The sequence below is a fragment of the Canis lupus genome, chromosome 19, assembly GCF_011100685.1.
Source record: "Canis lupus familiaris isolate Mischka breed German Shepherd chromosome 19, alternate assembly UU_Cfam_GSD_1.0, whole genome shotgun sequence".
Classification (NCBI taxonomy): domain Eukaryota; kingdom Metazoa; phylum Chordata; class Mammalia; order Carnivora; family Canidae; genus Canis; species Canis lupus.
This window is the reverse complement of record NC_049240.1, coordinates 39,168,092-39,182,664: the sequence shown is the minus strand read 5'-3', so window position 1 is coordinate 39,182,664 and position 14,573 is coordinate 39,168,092. Positions and strand designations below refer to the sequence as shown.

The 14,573-nt window shown below is 40.8% G+C and overlaps 1 protein-coding gene across 4 annotated transcripts in view; it reads right to left on the bottom strand.

Moving 5' to 3' along the window:
- Nucleotides 1-14,573, bottom strand: part of ACMSD (aminocarboxymuconate semialdehyde decarboxylase) — a 66,997-nt gene that overhangs the window by 27,312 nt on the left and 25,112 nt on the right. For 3 of the 4 annotated variants that reach the window (XM_038565057.1, XM_038565056.1, XM_038565058.1), the window contains 3 exons: nt 9,268-9,317; nt 6,976-7,212; nt 2,198-2,291 (listed from right to left, as the gene is read on the bottom strand). In XM_038565057.1, coding sequence (XP_038420985.1) covers nt 2,198-2,291; nt 6,976-7,212; nt 9,268-9,317 — 381 coding nt within the window. The remainder of the gene's footprint in view (nt 1-2,197; nt 2,292-6,975; nt 7,213-9,267; nt 9,318-14,573) is intronic. The other variant, XM_038565059.1, reaches the window with a different exon arrangement.

Here is a 14,573-nt window from a genome sequence, read left to right as displayed (position 1 = left end):
CCCAGGCATCTACCTTTGACAAATTATTTAATGTCCCTGAGCCTGTGCCTCTTCACCTGTAAAATGGGGATAGTGTTGCCCATCTTGCAAGACTATTGTGGAGCCTTGAAAACGATGATGTTGGGCAGAGTCCTGGCCAGAACTTCACATTGGAGGTGCTCAACAAATATTAGTTGCTTCCCATGCCTCAGCTGCCTCATCTGTAGAATGCATTTGTTCTTGCCACTTACTACTAAATAAACATTAAATAAAATTATAATTACTGCCAAATCTTTTCCGCTTCTTAGAGATGAAGTTGAAGATCCCTGGGTTAAAATAAGTTGTTTCAAGTGCTTTGTGCTCCTTTGTGCAGCTGTTCCATGCCTGATGCCTTCAGCTCCATGGAGTTAGTCTTCAATACATTTCCAGGCAACTGCTTTTCAGAGATCTCTGGGGGCTCCCCAGGCAAGCCTGTACTTCAGGAGAAGACTTACTCTCTGGCTGCCAAATGGGGCTATACCAGATGCTCATCTTGCCCCAAGCCTGTCATTGCTCAGAGATACCCCCGGATCCCTGGCCTTTTGGGAATTCTGGAAGAACCATAAATTCATATCCATCTGGGAGTGATTTGTGGACAGAGCTTCCTGAAGGCAGGGAGATGGACAGCATCACTTCCTTTTGGTCCTGTGATTCTGCTCTCCTAACTACTTGGACCATAGTTACATAATCCATTCTCTATAACAGGAGCCAAAATGGAATAATTACAGTGTCAGTTGCATCATGTCCTTCCCTTACTGGGAGTCCTCTAATCTTCTAGTAACCTTTTGTGTCCAGAATAGAATTCTGAAATTAGCCTATTTGTTTATTATATGTGCAATTGTTTGTCATCTCTTTCTTCTAACCAGAACACAAGATTCAGGAGGGCAGAGGGTTGGTCCATGTCAATGTCCTCAGTGCCTAGTATAGGGCCTGGCATACTGGAGGAGATAATATATACGTGTTGCATAAATGAATGATGAAGTGGCTTTGTATCCTCTCTGTTTTTCATATGGTATGTTGTAATACAAATAAGTTTGTGGTACTAGTCAAAGTGTTGCCTGAATTAGGATGAGATTTTCTTTGGAGCTGGACAGCATTGGTGCCTCTTAGGTTGTCTCTTCCTGCTAATTGTTGCTCAAAAATTTGGTGGAGGATGGGTAGGAGGCTGCCTTACTAAATATGTCGGTCTCCAAAAGCAATCAGAGAGCCACAAAATGTCAGAGCAGAAGGATATAGTGTAGACTAGCTCTCCCATTTTACACATGAGAAATGGGCCTGAAAAGGTGAAGTGAGAACACCGGTTATACAGAGAACTAGAGACTAGCTGAACTGAAACTCAGTTTTCTTACATCCAATATATTACTCCATTTAATTCTTCATGTGGGTTACTATATCATTACTTATACTAATTGGGCTGAGGAGAGAATGGATAATGGCTTCCCTAAAGAAAATTCAAGGCTGTTCATGTGGGAAACCTACTATTTACTGGGTTTGTAGATGAACTACACTTTTTACTTGTGGCCACAGAATTGATACCTGTCACCATCTCTCATTATCAGGGATAATAAGGAGAGATTGGATAGGCCAAGCAGAAGTCTCTCTTCTTTCCCTTCTGTAGGAACACAGAACAGTAGAAAGGAGCAGATAACAGGAAAATTGAAAGCCTGGGTCATCTACGATCTAGTGTGGTGGAAGTTGACCTTCTACTTGTAACTCCACAGTTCTCATTGTAAGGACTGATACTATTGTTGGCTCTTTAAAAAAATCTATTAGACAAGCATGGTTATCTTAAAAAAAATCCATTAGGTAGGCATGGTTACTTATTTTTGAAGCCTTTTTGGGAGTCTGTAGTGAGGTACCTTTGAAGTCAGACAGATTTGTGTAAATTCCATTTTCACTTATTAACTGTATGACTTGGATAACTTATCTAACCAATCTGAGACTCCATTTCTTCACCTATAAAGTGATTATTATAATGTCAATCTCATAGAGTTTTGTGTGGATATGATTCAAATTACAGTAATATATGCAGCATTTATCCAAGAGCTCAGTAACTCACAATCCTGTTAATTATTCATACTTTCTCTTTTTGACATGGTAGGGTTCCAGAAATAATTGGAAAAAAAAAAAAAAACCCAAAGGCTTGATTCTCTTTTCCAGATGCCAAGTTGATACAAACCTACAAGCCAAGGGAGCCAGTATTTGGCCATCCGTCCATCCATTTGCATGTCCCAGGGGTGCACAAATAACGAACAGTTCAGTTTTTCTGCTAACTTTAAAGAAGCAATGAGAGAGAAAGAGAGAGAGTTATTTGGATGAGCCAGCAGATATAGGGTGCTATTTTAGGGAAACTGTTTTTTCTCTGGCTCTATATTGATCTGAATAAATAAGCTAACCTATTTTTGAGGTTGTTTCTTAATCTATATAAAAGAGGCATTGAGAAATTCTGCTCCTGCTTAGAAAATAAGAAGGTCTCTTTAGAATTAACAAGGGGCTTGGTGGATTTACCACCGAGGTGATGAATTTAATATATTGTTTGGCAAAACAAGTTGCAGGAAACATCCAGCATTCAAATGTTTTAGCTGAGAGCAAAATGCTCAAGGACTGATCCCATGCCTCAAATGCAGGGGAAGTTTCCCCTGATGGTTCCTATTTGATCCAGTTTTTCAGAAGGACGATTCGGATTGTACCCTTGGAGTCAGATCTAGAGGGTTCCCTTGTTTCCTCCTGCTTGGAAACTTGAGGATGTCGAAGTGTAGAAGTGCTGGGCTGGGGGCCAAGGTCTTGTGACTGGACTGGAGCAGGCTTGCCTGACCCAAACCATTGGCCAGACAGAGCCCAACACCGGCTGGGAATTTCTGGGAATCTACAGGTACTTACAAAGCCTCAGCAGCCCAGCTGAGTCCCTGAACAGTCTTTTGTGAATGAGAGGACTTTAGAAAGTCAAGAGCTCACAGTGTCTCAGCCAGGCAGGTACTGAGATGAATGTCATGGGCAAACCTTTTTTCCAGGGCCTTCTGGGAAGTGGAAATCCTATCTGGATGGAATGACTTTTATTCAACAAAATGTTTAATTTCAAAAAGTTCCCTCAACAGGCATTGGGTATGAGTGCTTAACAAGGTTCAAAATAGGTTTTCCTTACCTCGTTTCTTTTCCAAATATATTGAGATGCTGGAGTGATTCGTCCTACCTTCACATATAAATATGTGGGCTAAATAGACTGATGCGATGTGAGTTCTGGACATGAGCATTTTTATTTTTATTTTTATTTATTTATTTTTAGGAAAAGAGAAAGAGAGAGAGAGTGCATGAACATTAGCGGGGGTCAGGGGAAGAAGCAGAGGGAGAGAAATCATCCTAAGCAGGCTCCACGCCCAGTGTGGAACCCAACACCAGGCTCTATCTCACCACTCTGATATCATGACCTGAGCTGAAATTAAGACCCTGACACTTAACTGACTGAGGCATCCAGGCACCCCTTGACATAAGCATTTTTAAAATGGAGATGCAATTCTTGGGCAACAAGGGATTCTGGAAGTGGCAGATAAAGGGTAGATTGGAGAATGGACTTCTAATTCATCAGGTTCTGGGGGCAGAAGGGAGAGGAGCTAATTAGCTTCTGATAATGGATGCAGGCTGGGTCAACTTCTTGGGAGGGGTATCAAAGGCACAAAATCATGGTATCTCAGTGGGATTTGACTCTTATTAGAATAAAACTTTATTCTATGTACCTGTGATGGTGCATTTCTCATCAATTTAAATTAGTAAATATTTTTGATCCCTTCTCTGTGAGGCATTGTAGAGAACACAAAAAGAAGTCCCTTAACTTTCAAAATCATGATCTCATATTAACTAAGAACTTACCATGTGCTAAAACTATTATAAGAATTTTACAATTGTTAACTAGTTTAATCCTTTTTAAGATGAGCACTTTTTAAAATTGAAATATAGTTGACACACAATGTTACATTACTTTCAGGTGTACAACATGGTGATTTGACAACTCTGTACATTATGCTGTGCTCACACGAGTATAGCTATCATCTGTCACCATACAACAGTATTATAATATTGATTTTATTCCCTATGCTGTACCTTTCATCCTTGTGACTTATGTGTTCCATAACTGGAAGCCAGGTATCTCCCACTCTGCTTGACCCATTTTGCCCAACCCTACCCCCTTCCCTCTTGCAGCCATTAGTTTGTTCTCTGCATTTATTGAGTCTGTTACTATTTTTGTTTGTTTATTTTCCTTTTAGATTCCACGTATAAGTGAAATCATATGGTATTTACTTCTCTGTCTCTGATTTATTTCACTTAGCATAATACCTTCTGAGATGAGCATTTTTGTTACTTTTATTTTACAGAGAAAGAAACTAAGGCAGTTAGAGGCTAGGTAACTTACTCAGGTCTTGTGGCTGATACATGGTACCAGTCTGTTTGCCTCATACTGGTAATGAGGTCATTTTTGTGCCTGGAACTTGACCTGAGCATGTGTGGTTGAGTTTACTCACTAAGTAGGGAGGTCTAGGACATAAGGGGGATGGGTTAGACACTTTGGAACTCCAGGATCTCCTTGAAATGACAAAGCCAACTTGGTTCATGGTAACTCCTTGTCATTTGTTTAAGCCATGTTATTGACGCAAGATAGAGACTAGTGAGGATGCTAAGTTTTGCTAACCAAACGTGCTGTCAGCCCCAGAACATCACAAATCAGCTGAGGGCAGGATGCTCTCCTGAATTCCCTGAGAGACCAGCAGCCCCCCAAAAAGACTCTTTAGAATGAATGATGGATTGAGTTAGTCACACAAATGAAAATATCCATTTGGACTCACAACTGGCTGATTTACTTTTTGAGCTCCTTAGTAATTCATAAACCCAATCCAAGTGACTAATAAAATGACTTGCAGCTGAAGGCTTGCCCATATTGTGCTGAAACAACTTAGGTGCACAAGTGAATAAATTCTCTTTCAAAGCCCATTAAAGTTTCTAGAAAACATTCCCTGCATCAGCTCAGCCCCTGCAGCCAATAAGCTTCAGGGAGTTCAATATTTAGAGGAACATTAACTCTTTCAGGTTATTGGGGGTCAGTTTAACAGATAACCCCCTCACAACTGGTGGGTGGTATCCATAGATACAAATATGGAAAAATTTTTGTTTATGGTCAGAGCTCATTAAACATTAAAGGAATGAATGATCAGTGATTATAGTGCCTGGTGAGTACACCAACATCTACTTAATCCATTATTGAAGATTTTGCTTTTACAATGAAAATAATAGAAAACAATACTATTATAATTCTAGGAGGGAAGTAAGAAATAAAAAAAAATGCAATTGAATATAGAATTATGCATCTTGATCCCTCATATGAAGAAAAGCAGATTTAGTTGCAGAAAAAAGGGCAGAAGAAGACTGGTAGAGAGGACCATGGGACTGTGGACACTTTGGTTGGATACTCGAGAGGTGAAAATGGCACTGAGTTCCTGAAAATATATTTTATAATGCAATATTTCAAATGTAGAAAATTGTAAACAGTAGTACTATGAACTTCCATATACTCACCAGCTAGTTTCATTAGTTAGCATTTTGATGGCATTGTTTTTTGTTACATATTTTAATTATACATTTTCAAAATATATGGCTTAAGTATAACAATTGAGGACTGGTTAAATAAAACATATCCATATATTGGAATATTATGCAGTTATTTAAAAATCATGCATTATGAAAATTTTTATTTAGATTGGAAATTTTTTTTTAAGGTTTTATTTATTTATCTGACAGAGAGAGCAAGAGCACAAGCAGGCATAAGAACAGAGGGAGAGGGAGAAGCAGGCTCCCCACTGAGCAGGGAGCTGATGCAGGGCTCAATTCCAGGACTCTAGGACCATGACCTGAGCCAAAGGCAGATGCTTAACTGACTGAGCCACCCAGCAATCCCTAGATTGGAAATTGTTTTTTTTTTTTTTTTTTTTTTTAAGATTTTATTTATTCATGAGAGACACAGAAAGAGAAAGAGATGTGGGACTCGATCCCTGGACTCCAGGATCAACGGGACTCCAGGATCAACGAGACTCCAGGATCAAAGGCAGGCACCAAACCGCTGAGCCACCCAGGGATCCCCTAGATTGGAAATTCTTAATTAGGATATGAAATCATGGGCAGCCCCAGTGGTGCAGCGGTTTAGCGCCGCCTGCAGCCCAGGGTGTGATCCTGGAGACCTGGGATCGAGTCCCACGTCGGGCTCCCTGCATGGAGCCTGCTTCTCCCTCTGCCTGTGTCTCTGCCTCTCTCTCTCTCTCTCTCTCTCTGTGTGTCTCTTATGAATAAATAAATAAAATCTTTAAAAAAAAGGATATGAAATCACATGTGTAATAGAATTCAGATTTCATTAAAATATATACAGAAACATGCAAACAAAAAGTCAAACAAAATGTATAGTAACAGTAGTTATTTATCATTGGGTAGTGGGATTATGGGTTATTTTTGTTTTCTTCTTTATAATTTTCTGTATTTTCCAGAATTTCTTCAAAAATCATAATTTTGAAAAATCAGCATTTTTTCTAAAGCAAAATAAGTACCTTTTTCTTCTTCTTCTTCTTTTTTTTTTTGCATGTCACTAACATGGCCTTTTGTACCATGGCTGGGATGAGGGTAATATTTCAGCTTCCAAATGAAAGAGTAGAAAGAGAGCATGAGGGGATAGAAAGTAAGAGAGAAATGAGAGATTTCCCTGAGCTAACTCTGAGCTGGCCTGCCAAGCATTTCCACGTGTCCCTCTTCTAGTGGAATAGCCCACTCCTTTTGGGGAAACTCTTTCCATATTTCCTGCAATATGCAGCATGTTATCAGGCATCTTCTTTCCCCTTGCCATGGAAGTGGCACATTCATATTCTGGCTTCCTGCACCCAGTGCAGTGCCTGCTGCGTGTTGGCTGAGAGATCATGGAGTACTTACTGCGTAGAAGGGGAAGAGTTCCCGTGCATTCAGGTCCCACTCGTTGATATGGGAACCAATCTGGACCCCGGGAAAGCCCAGCTCCTTCACACAGCGCTCCATCTCCTTGACGGCAAGCTCAGGAGCCTGCATGGGCAATGTCCCCAGGCCCACAAACCTCCTGGGATGGTTCGCAACAGTGGCAGCTAAGTCGTTGTTTAAAAGCTGGCACAGGTCTAAAGTGTCCTGAGGTTTGGCCTGGCAGAGATAGGTAAGGGAAAATCATATCATTCACAACCTACTTCTTTAGATATTTCCTCTGAACAACAACACTTGTCCTGGGCTCAATCATTTGCCGCTATCCATGGCTTTTATCCCTCAGCAAGCTGGGGTACAGACTGAAATAGGCACTGGCTGAAGGAGACCCAAAAGCCAATTACTGCAAAAGTAAAGAAAACTGGTGGTATATTACCGATTAATTAGAAAAATTGAAGCTATAATCAGAAGGGATGGACACAACTACTGGACCTGTCATCCACAGAAGAGATGGAATGAGGATGGGCCAGAGCTCCCCATCCACCCCAGTGCAGACAGGGGCTGATAGGGCGGCCCAGGGAGCACAGTAGCTCCCTATGCAGGAGTCTAGGCCTGGTGAGTGTCCCACATCACCAGTAGCACACCTCCTTGTCATGCCTCATCATGGGATGCCAGGATGCTCACAGACCCCTCCTGTCCCTGTCTGTGTTCCTTTCTGCTCTTCCTGTTGGCAGTGACACTCAAGAGCTACCTTAGCAAAATGCTGATGCAGATGGTTTGCTTTCTCTTCCCCTAACTCTCCCTTCTTTGTTTTTTTCTTTCCTTTTAACTTCATCCCACCCCATTGCCAGGTGTTTAGTACTCTCTTGAAATTCCAGTTGTTCAGTCAAGAGTATAAACTCTAATAAATTTGTGCATATTAAAACCTTAGAGAATTTTTATTTAAAAAAATGAGTCTAGAGGCACCTGAGTGGCTCAGCTGGTTAAGCGTCTAACTCTTGATTTTGGCTCAGGTCATGATCTCAGGGTTGTGAGATCAAGCCCTTTGTTGGGCTCCACGCTCAGGAGGAAGCCTGCTTGAGATTCTCTCTCCCTCTTCCTCTGCCTCTTCCCCCTCCTTGAGCTTTCTCTCTTGCTCTCTTTCTCTCAAAAATAAAAAATGAATCTAATCCCAGGAACAGATAAAGACTGAAACACTAATACTGGAATATGAGCACAGGTGAGGAAAGTATATGTAAGCAGATGGTATTTCCATTGCTCCTAAGTCACAACACAAATGAGTATTCTCTTAGTTTAGCAGATACTTAGTGCATCCCCAGCTATGTACAAAAATGACCTCCCACGGGTTGTGATCATGCCTGCAACTCAGTGCTTGACTCTTAATCTCTTGGAGAGAGATATCCAACCATAGGAATACCATTTTGAATTGTGTGTTTCCCTGGAGAGGCAACATATTAGGCCATTATTACTGTTCTCACTCCCCAGTCATTATCATCTCAGAATAATCTGGCTTGTCAATTTCTGAGGACGGCATTGCAGGAATGAATCATGAGACAGGTAAGTTCTTTTTTTTTTAATTAAAAAAAATTTTTTTTATTGGAGTTCAGTTTGCCAACATATAGCATGACACCCAGTCCTCATCCCGTCAAGTGTCCCCCTCAGTGCCCGTCACCCAGTCACCCCAACTTCCCGCCCACCTCCCTTTCTACCACCCCTGTTTGTTTCCCAGAGTTAGGTGTCTCTCATGTTTGAGACAGGTAAGTTCTTTTTTTTTTTTTTTTTTTTTTTTTTTTTTAAATTTTTATTTATTTATGATAGTCACAGAGAGAGAGAGAGGCAGAGACACAGGCAGAGGGAGAAACAGGCTCCATGCACCGGGAGCCCGACGTGGGATTCGATACCGGGTCTCCAGGATCGCGCCCTGGGCCAAAGGCAGGCGCCAAACCGCTGCGCCACCCGGGGATCCCAAGAGACAGGTAAGTTCTGATGGAATTAAGATTGAGTCTAGAATTGCCCTGTCCAATGGAAATGCAATCCACACATTGACACGTGGCTCCTGGCTCCTGTTCCGGACCGTGCGGGTCTAGAGCAAGAACATGATTGGGAAGAAAGCCTGGGAGGGGACACTGCAGTGTGAAAAGCTGGGGGTCCCTGGTGATCTCTAAAGGGGAGGAGAATTGGGGGGCAATGTCAAGACTTGAGATACCTGTCTACTCACTAGTGAGCTGGATGTGAGCCTTCGCCCACCAAGGAGATGGTCTGAGGTTTCACACTCACCCAGTAACTAAACATGACGGGGACTGTGGAAAGGGCTTGCACGGTCACTCCTAGACACAGACACAAAGAAAGGCAAAGGTGATGAGAAGATTAGTCTGGGCACTCCTCCTGCATTTTCTAGGGCCCAGCAATCTCCATCCCTGCCCCCCTGCTGCTCCTCCTTTCCCCCCTTCTCTCAAACTCTCTGTCCCAGACCTCCCGTATCCCTCAGCCCCAGGTCTAGGGGAGAGGTGAAGGCTGGACAAAAATGAGCTCATTCAAGAAAAACTAATTGGCTGCATTTGTCAAGGGCTATTTCTACCCCCCTTCCTGTGAAGTTTTATTTAAGCAAGAAAAATTTCTCCACCAATTTTTCATCTTAAATCATGTATCACAGAGAGTGTTTCTCAGCCACCTTCCCTTTTAATTAATCTCTGAAGTGAGCACAACTGGAGTCCCACTGTCTGGAATGCCCAGAATGAGTTTCCGGGGTAGGCCCCAGAATCCAGCAACTAAGATGCCTCGAATCTCTTGTCTCTAAGCTCCTGGAGCTGGGGTATCAAGAGAGATGCTGTCAGACAGCGCTGCCTCTTCCTTCCCTCGTAGCCACATCCAACCCACAGGGAAGTTTTGTTAACTCCACTCCAATTCCTTTCATCGCCCACCACTCCCACCCCCTGCTACTACCTTGTCCAAGCCCCCAGCATACATGGACCACTGCGGAAGCCCCAAACTGGTTTCCTACTATCATTCTTGTTCTCTTATAGTTTATCCTCTACCCAGAAGTCAGAATAAGGCTTAAAATTCAGATGAAGTCACTTACTTGCTTAAAATTTCCAAGGACTTTTCATCACATTTAGAGCAAAATGTAGACTTGAACATGGTGTGGAAGGCCCCACACAGTCTCTCCCAGGGCTCACATTGTGCTTTGTTGGCCCTCTGCCTTTTGGAGTACTTTCCTACCCCAGGACTTTGCACTGATATTCCACCTGCCTGGAATGTTCTTCCTTTGGATTATCACAGGGTGGGTTCCTTTTCACCCTTAGGTCTTGGTTGAAATATCAGCTCCTCACAGAGGCCTTCCCCAACTCCAGCCACTGTCTCTCCCACTGTTCTGTTCCTTCCTTTCTGTGTACTCAGTCATTATTGTGTTTAGTTGTTTACTCTGTGTCTTCCCCTACTTGAAGGTAAATACCACATGAGCCTGACTGTCCATGCCATGTCTCTAGTGGCCAGAGCAGTACTTTGGCATGTTGAACAGACCCAATAAATGGAAGAATAAATCATTATTTAGTGAGGACTAGAGACTGCAGTGTTTGATTAGAGAGCATTGTTAAAACATCGTCATAATATTTATGTTCACTGATTAGTATGAGCTCCTTTCGATTGTAAAATCTTTACGTTTTACCTAAATACTTTTGCTTACATTACTCTATTTCATTTCTGTATTGTAGATTAGATATAAGGTCATATTGCTTGAAAGTGGTGGAATAAGGCTCTTCTCCAGCCTTGTTCCTTCCCTATGTCCCAGGGGCCATTGCATATCACATATTTCAGATTAAAATTGTACTACTTATGTGTCAGTTGGATTAGATACATGTTTTTTTGATCTCTGAGAACTGAAAGGGAAAGAAATAAATCTAATCCAATTGGATATATATATTATAATATATTATATATTATATATATTATATATAATATAATATATATATTATATTTTTTAAAACAGGGGGGTTTGACCCTATGGCATAGCACAACATTTCCTGACTTACCTGTTGATTAAAATAGTGAGGGGGATCATTATGAAAACAAATGCCTAGGCCCTCCCTTGAGCATTCTGATTCAGTGGAGGGGGCCCGAAAAAGAATTTTAGCAGGTGATCTTTATCCTGAAAGAGTTTTGGTGAGAGCTTTTCTGGTAGAATGAGAGAAATAGCCCTAGGTATAATCCTAGCTCTGCCATTTACTATGTGATCCTGAGCAAATAACTTAACCTCCTTGCACCCCTTGGGTAACAATAGGTACAATACCTGCCTTCTAGAGATGTTGAGGGAGGATAAGATGTGCATATACTTCTGACTTCCCTGGGGCCTCTTAGCCTCCTTTATGCAGAAAGGACTAGATCCCTCACCAATTCTGACCTTCCTGGGTTGATCCCAGAACCAGCTTCAAGAGGAACTCAACCTAGTTGAGGACTTAAGAGTTATCTATCTATCTATCTATCTATCTATCTATCTATCTATCTATATTTTGATCTCATTATTATCTTATTTTTTAGTCTTTCTCAGCCCAGTGTTGGATCTTGTGGTGAAGTAACCCAGGGTCTGCCAGTTACATTTTCCTCCCCAGGAAGATGGCATGGATTGCTGGAATCTTTTGTGCTGGACATCTCATCATTTTATTTTCTTACCTCCATAGGGTATAGTTATTAAGCCCCTGGAGCCAGATTGCCTAGGTTCAAATTCTGTTTATGTCCCCTGCAAACTGCAGTGTGATCTTGGCAAACTGCTTAACCTCTGTCCTTCAGTTTCTTCATCTATAAAATGGGCAAAATAATAGATACTATCTCCTAGGGTCGTTATGGGGATTAAGTGAGTTAATGCATGGTAGGGACTGAGAACAGAACCTAGCACAAAGTAAGTGCTCAGCCAGGGTTAGTCACAGTGATTCTCATAAGAATAGCCATGGAATGAATCACAAAACAAAATGCAAAGGAGACACACTTCATCTAAACTGTAGTCATAGCAGTGGTCTAACAACCACTCAAATGAGCCATTTGAGTCTCATTTCTACTAGTTTTCTACTTGAAATGGTGGGTCCTTCCTCGAGATTTTCCTTCCTTCCTTCCCACCTGCCTTCCTTTTTTTTTTTTAATTTAAATTTTATTTTATTTAAATTCATTTAAGTAACAGTGTATTATTGGTTTCAGAGATTAGTGATTGGTCAGTTGCATATAACACTCAGTGCTCATTACTTTAAGTGCCCTCCTTAATGCCCATCACTCAGTTACTGCATCCCTCACTCCCCTCCAGCAACCCTCAGTTTATTTCCTATAGTTAAGAGTCTCTTATGGTTTGTCTCCCTCTCTGATTTTGTCTTGTTTTTCCCTCCCTTCCTCTATAATCCTCTGTTCTGTTTCTTAAATTCCACATGAGTGATATCATATGATTATTGTCTTTTTCCGATTGACTTATTTTGCTAGCATAATACCCTCTAGGTCTATCCATGTTGTTGCAAATAGTAAGATTTCATTTTTTGATGGCTGAGTAGTATTCCATTATATATATGTGTGTGTATGTGTGTGTGTGTGTGTGTGTGTGTATATATATATATATATATATATAATATATGTATACATATATTCCATTAGTATACCATATCTTCATTATCCATTCAACAGTGGATGGACATCTGTGTTCTTTCCATATTTTGGCTATTGTGGACATTGCTGCTATAAACATTGTGGTGCAGGTGCCCCTTCAAATCACTATATGTATATCCTTTGGATAAATACCTAGTAGTGCAAGTGCTGGGTCATAGGGTAGCTCTATTTTCAACTTTTTGAGGACCCTCCATACTCTACCATCTTACAGTCCCAGAGTGGCTGTACCAGCTTACAGTCCCACCATCACTGTAAGAGGATTCCCCTGTCTCCACATTCTCACCCACATCTGTTGTTTCCTGACTTGTTAATTTTAGCCATTCGACTGATATGAGATGGTATCTCATCATGGTTTTTATTTGTATTTCCCTGATGCTAAGTGATATTGAGCATTTTTTCATGTGTCTGTTGGCCATTTGTATGTCTTCTTTAGAGAAATATCTGTTCATGTCTTATGCCCATTTCTTGACTGGATTATTTGTTTTTTGGGTGTTGATTTTGATAAGATCTTTATAGATTTTGGATACTAGCCCTTTATCTGATGAGACATTTGCAAATATCTTCTCCATTTCTGTTGGTTGATTTTTGGTTTTGTTGACTATTTCCTTTGCTGCGCAGAAGCTTTTTATCTTGGTGAAGTCCCAATAGTATATTTTTGCTTTTGTTTCCCTGGCCTTTGAAGATGTGTCTAGCAAGAAGTTGCTGGGGCCAAGGTCAAAGAGTTCACTGCCTGTGTCCTCCTCTAGGATTTTGATGGATTCCTGTCTTACATTTATGTCTTTCATCCATTTTGAGTCTATATTTGTGTATGGTGTAAAGAAATGGTCCAGTTTCATTCTTCTATATGTGGCTGCCCAATTTTCCCAGTACCATTTGTTGAAGAGACTGTCCTTTTTCCATTGGATGTTCTTTCCTGCTTTGTTGAAGATTAGTTGACCATAGAGTTGAGGATCCATGTCTGGGTTCTCTATTCTGTTTGTTGCTCTATGTGATTGTTTTTTTTTTTTTTTTTTTTTTTTTTTTAAGATTTTATTTACTTATGTGATCTATTTTTGTGCCAATACCATATTGTCTTGATTACAGCTTTGTAATGGAGCTTGAGGTCCAGAATTGTGATACCACCAGTTTTGGTTTTCTTTTTCAACATTGTTTTGGCTATCTGGGGTCTTTTGTGGTTCCATGCAAATTTTAGGATCATTTCTTTCACTCTGTGAAAAATGTTGATGGTATTTTGATAGGGCCTGCATTGAATGTGTAGATTGTTGTTGCATTTCTTTAGAATGTTCCATTTCTTTGTGTCTTCCTCAATTTCTTTCATAAATGTTCTATAGTTTTCAGAGTGCAGATCCTTTACCTTTTTGGTTAAGTTTTTTCCTAGGTATCTTATGGTTTTTGGTGCAATTGTAAATGGGATCAACTCCTTAATTTCTCTTTCTTCTGTCTCATTGTTCATGTATAGAAATGCAACTGATTTCTGTGCTTTGAATTATATTTTGCCACTTTCTGAACTCCTGTATGAGTTCTAGCAACTTTTAGGTGGAGTGTTTTGGGTTTTCAACATAGAGCCTCGTGTCATCTGTGAAGAGTGAAAGTCTGAATTTTTGGCTGATTTGGGTGTTTTTTATTTCTTCTTGTTGTCTGATTGCTGAGGCTAGGACCTCCAGTACTATGCTGAACAACAGTTGTGAGAGTGGGCATCCCTGTCATGTTCCTGACCTTAGGGGAAAAGCTTTCAGTTTTTCCTCATTGAGGATGACATTTACTGTGGGCTTTTTGTAAATGGCTTATGTTATTGAGATATGTTCCCTCTATCCCTACACTATGGAGAGTTTTATTCAAGAAAGGATGCTGTATTTTGTCAAATGCTTTTTCTGCATCAATTGAGAGGATCATATGGTTCTTGTCCTTTCTTTTATTAATGTGGTATATCACATTGATTTGTGGAT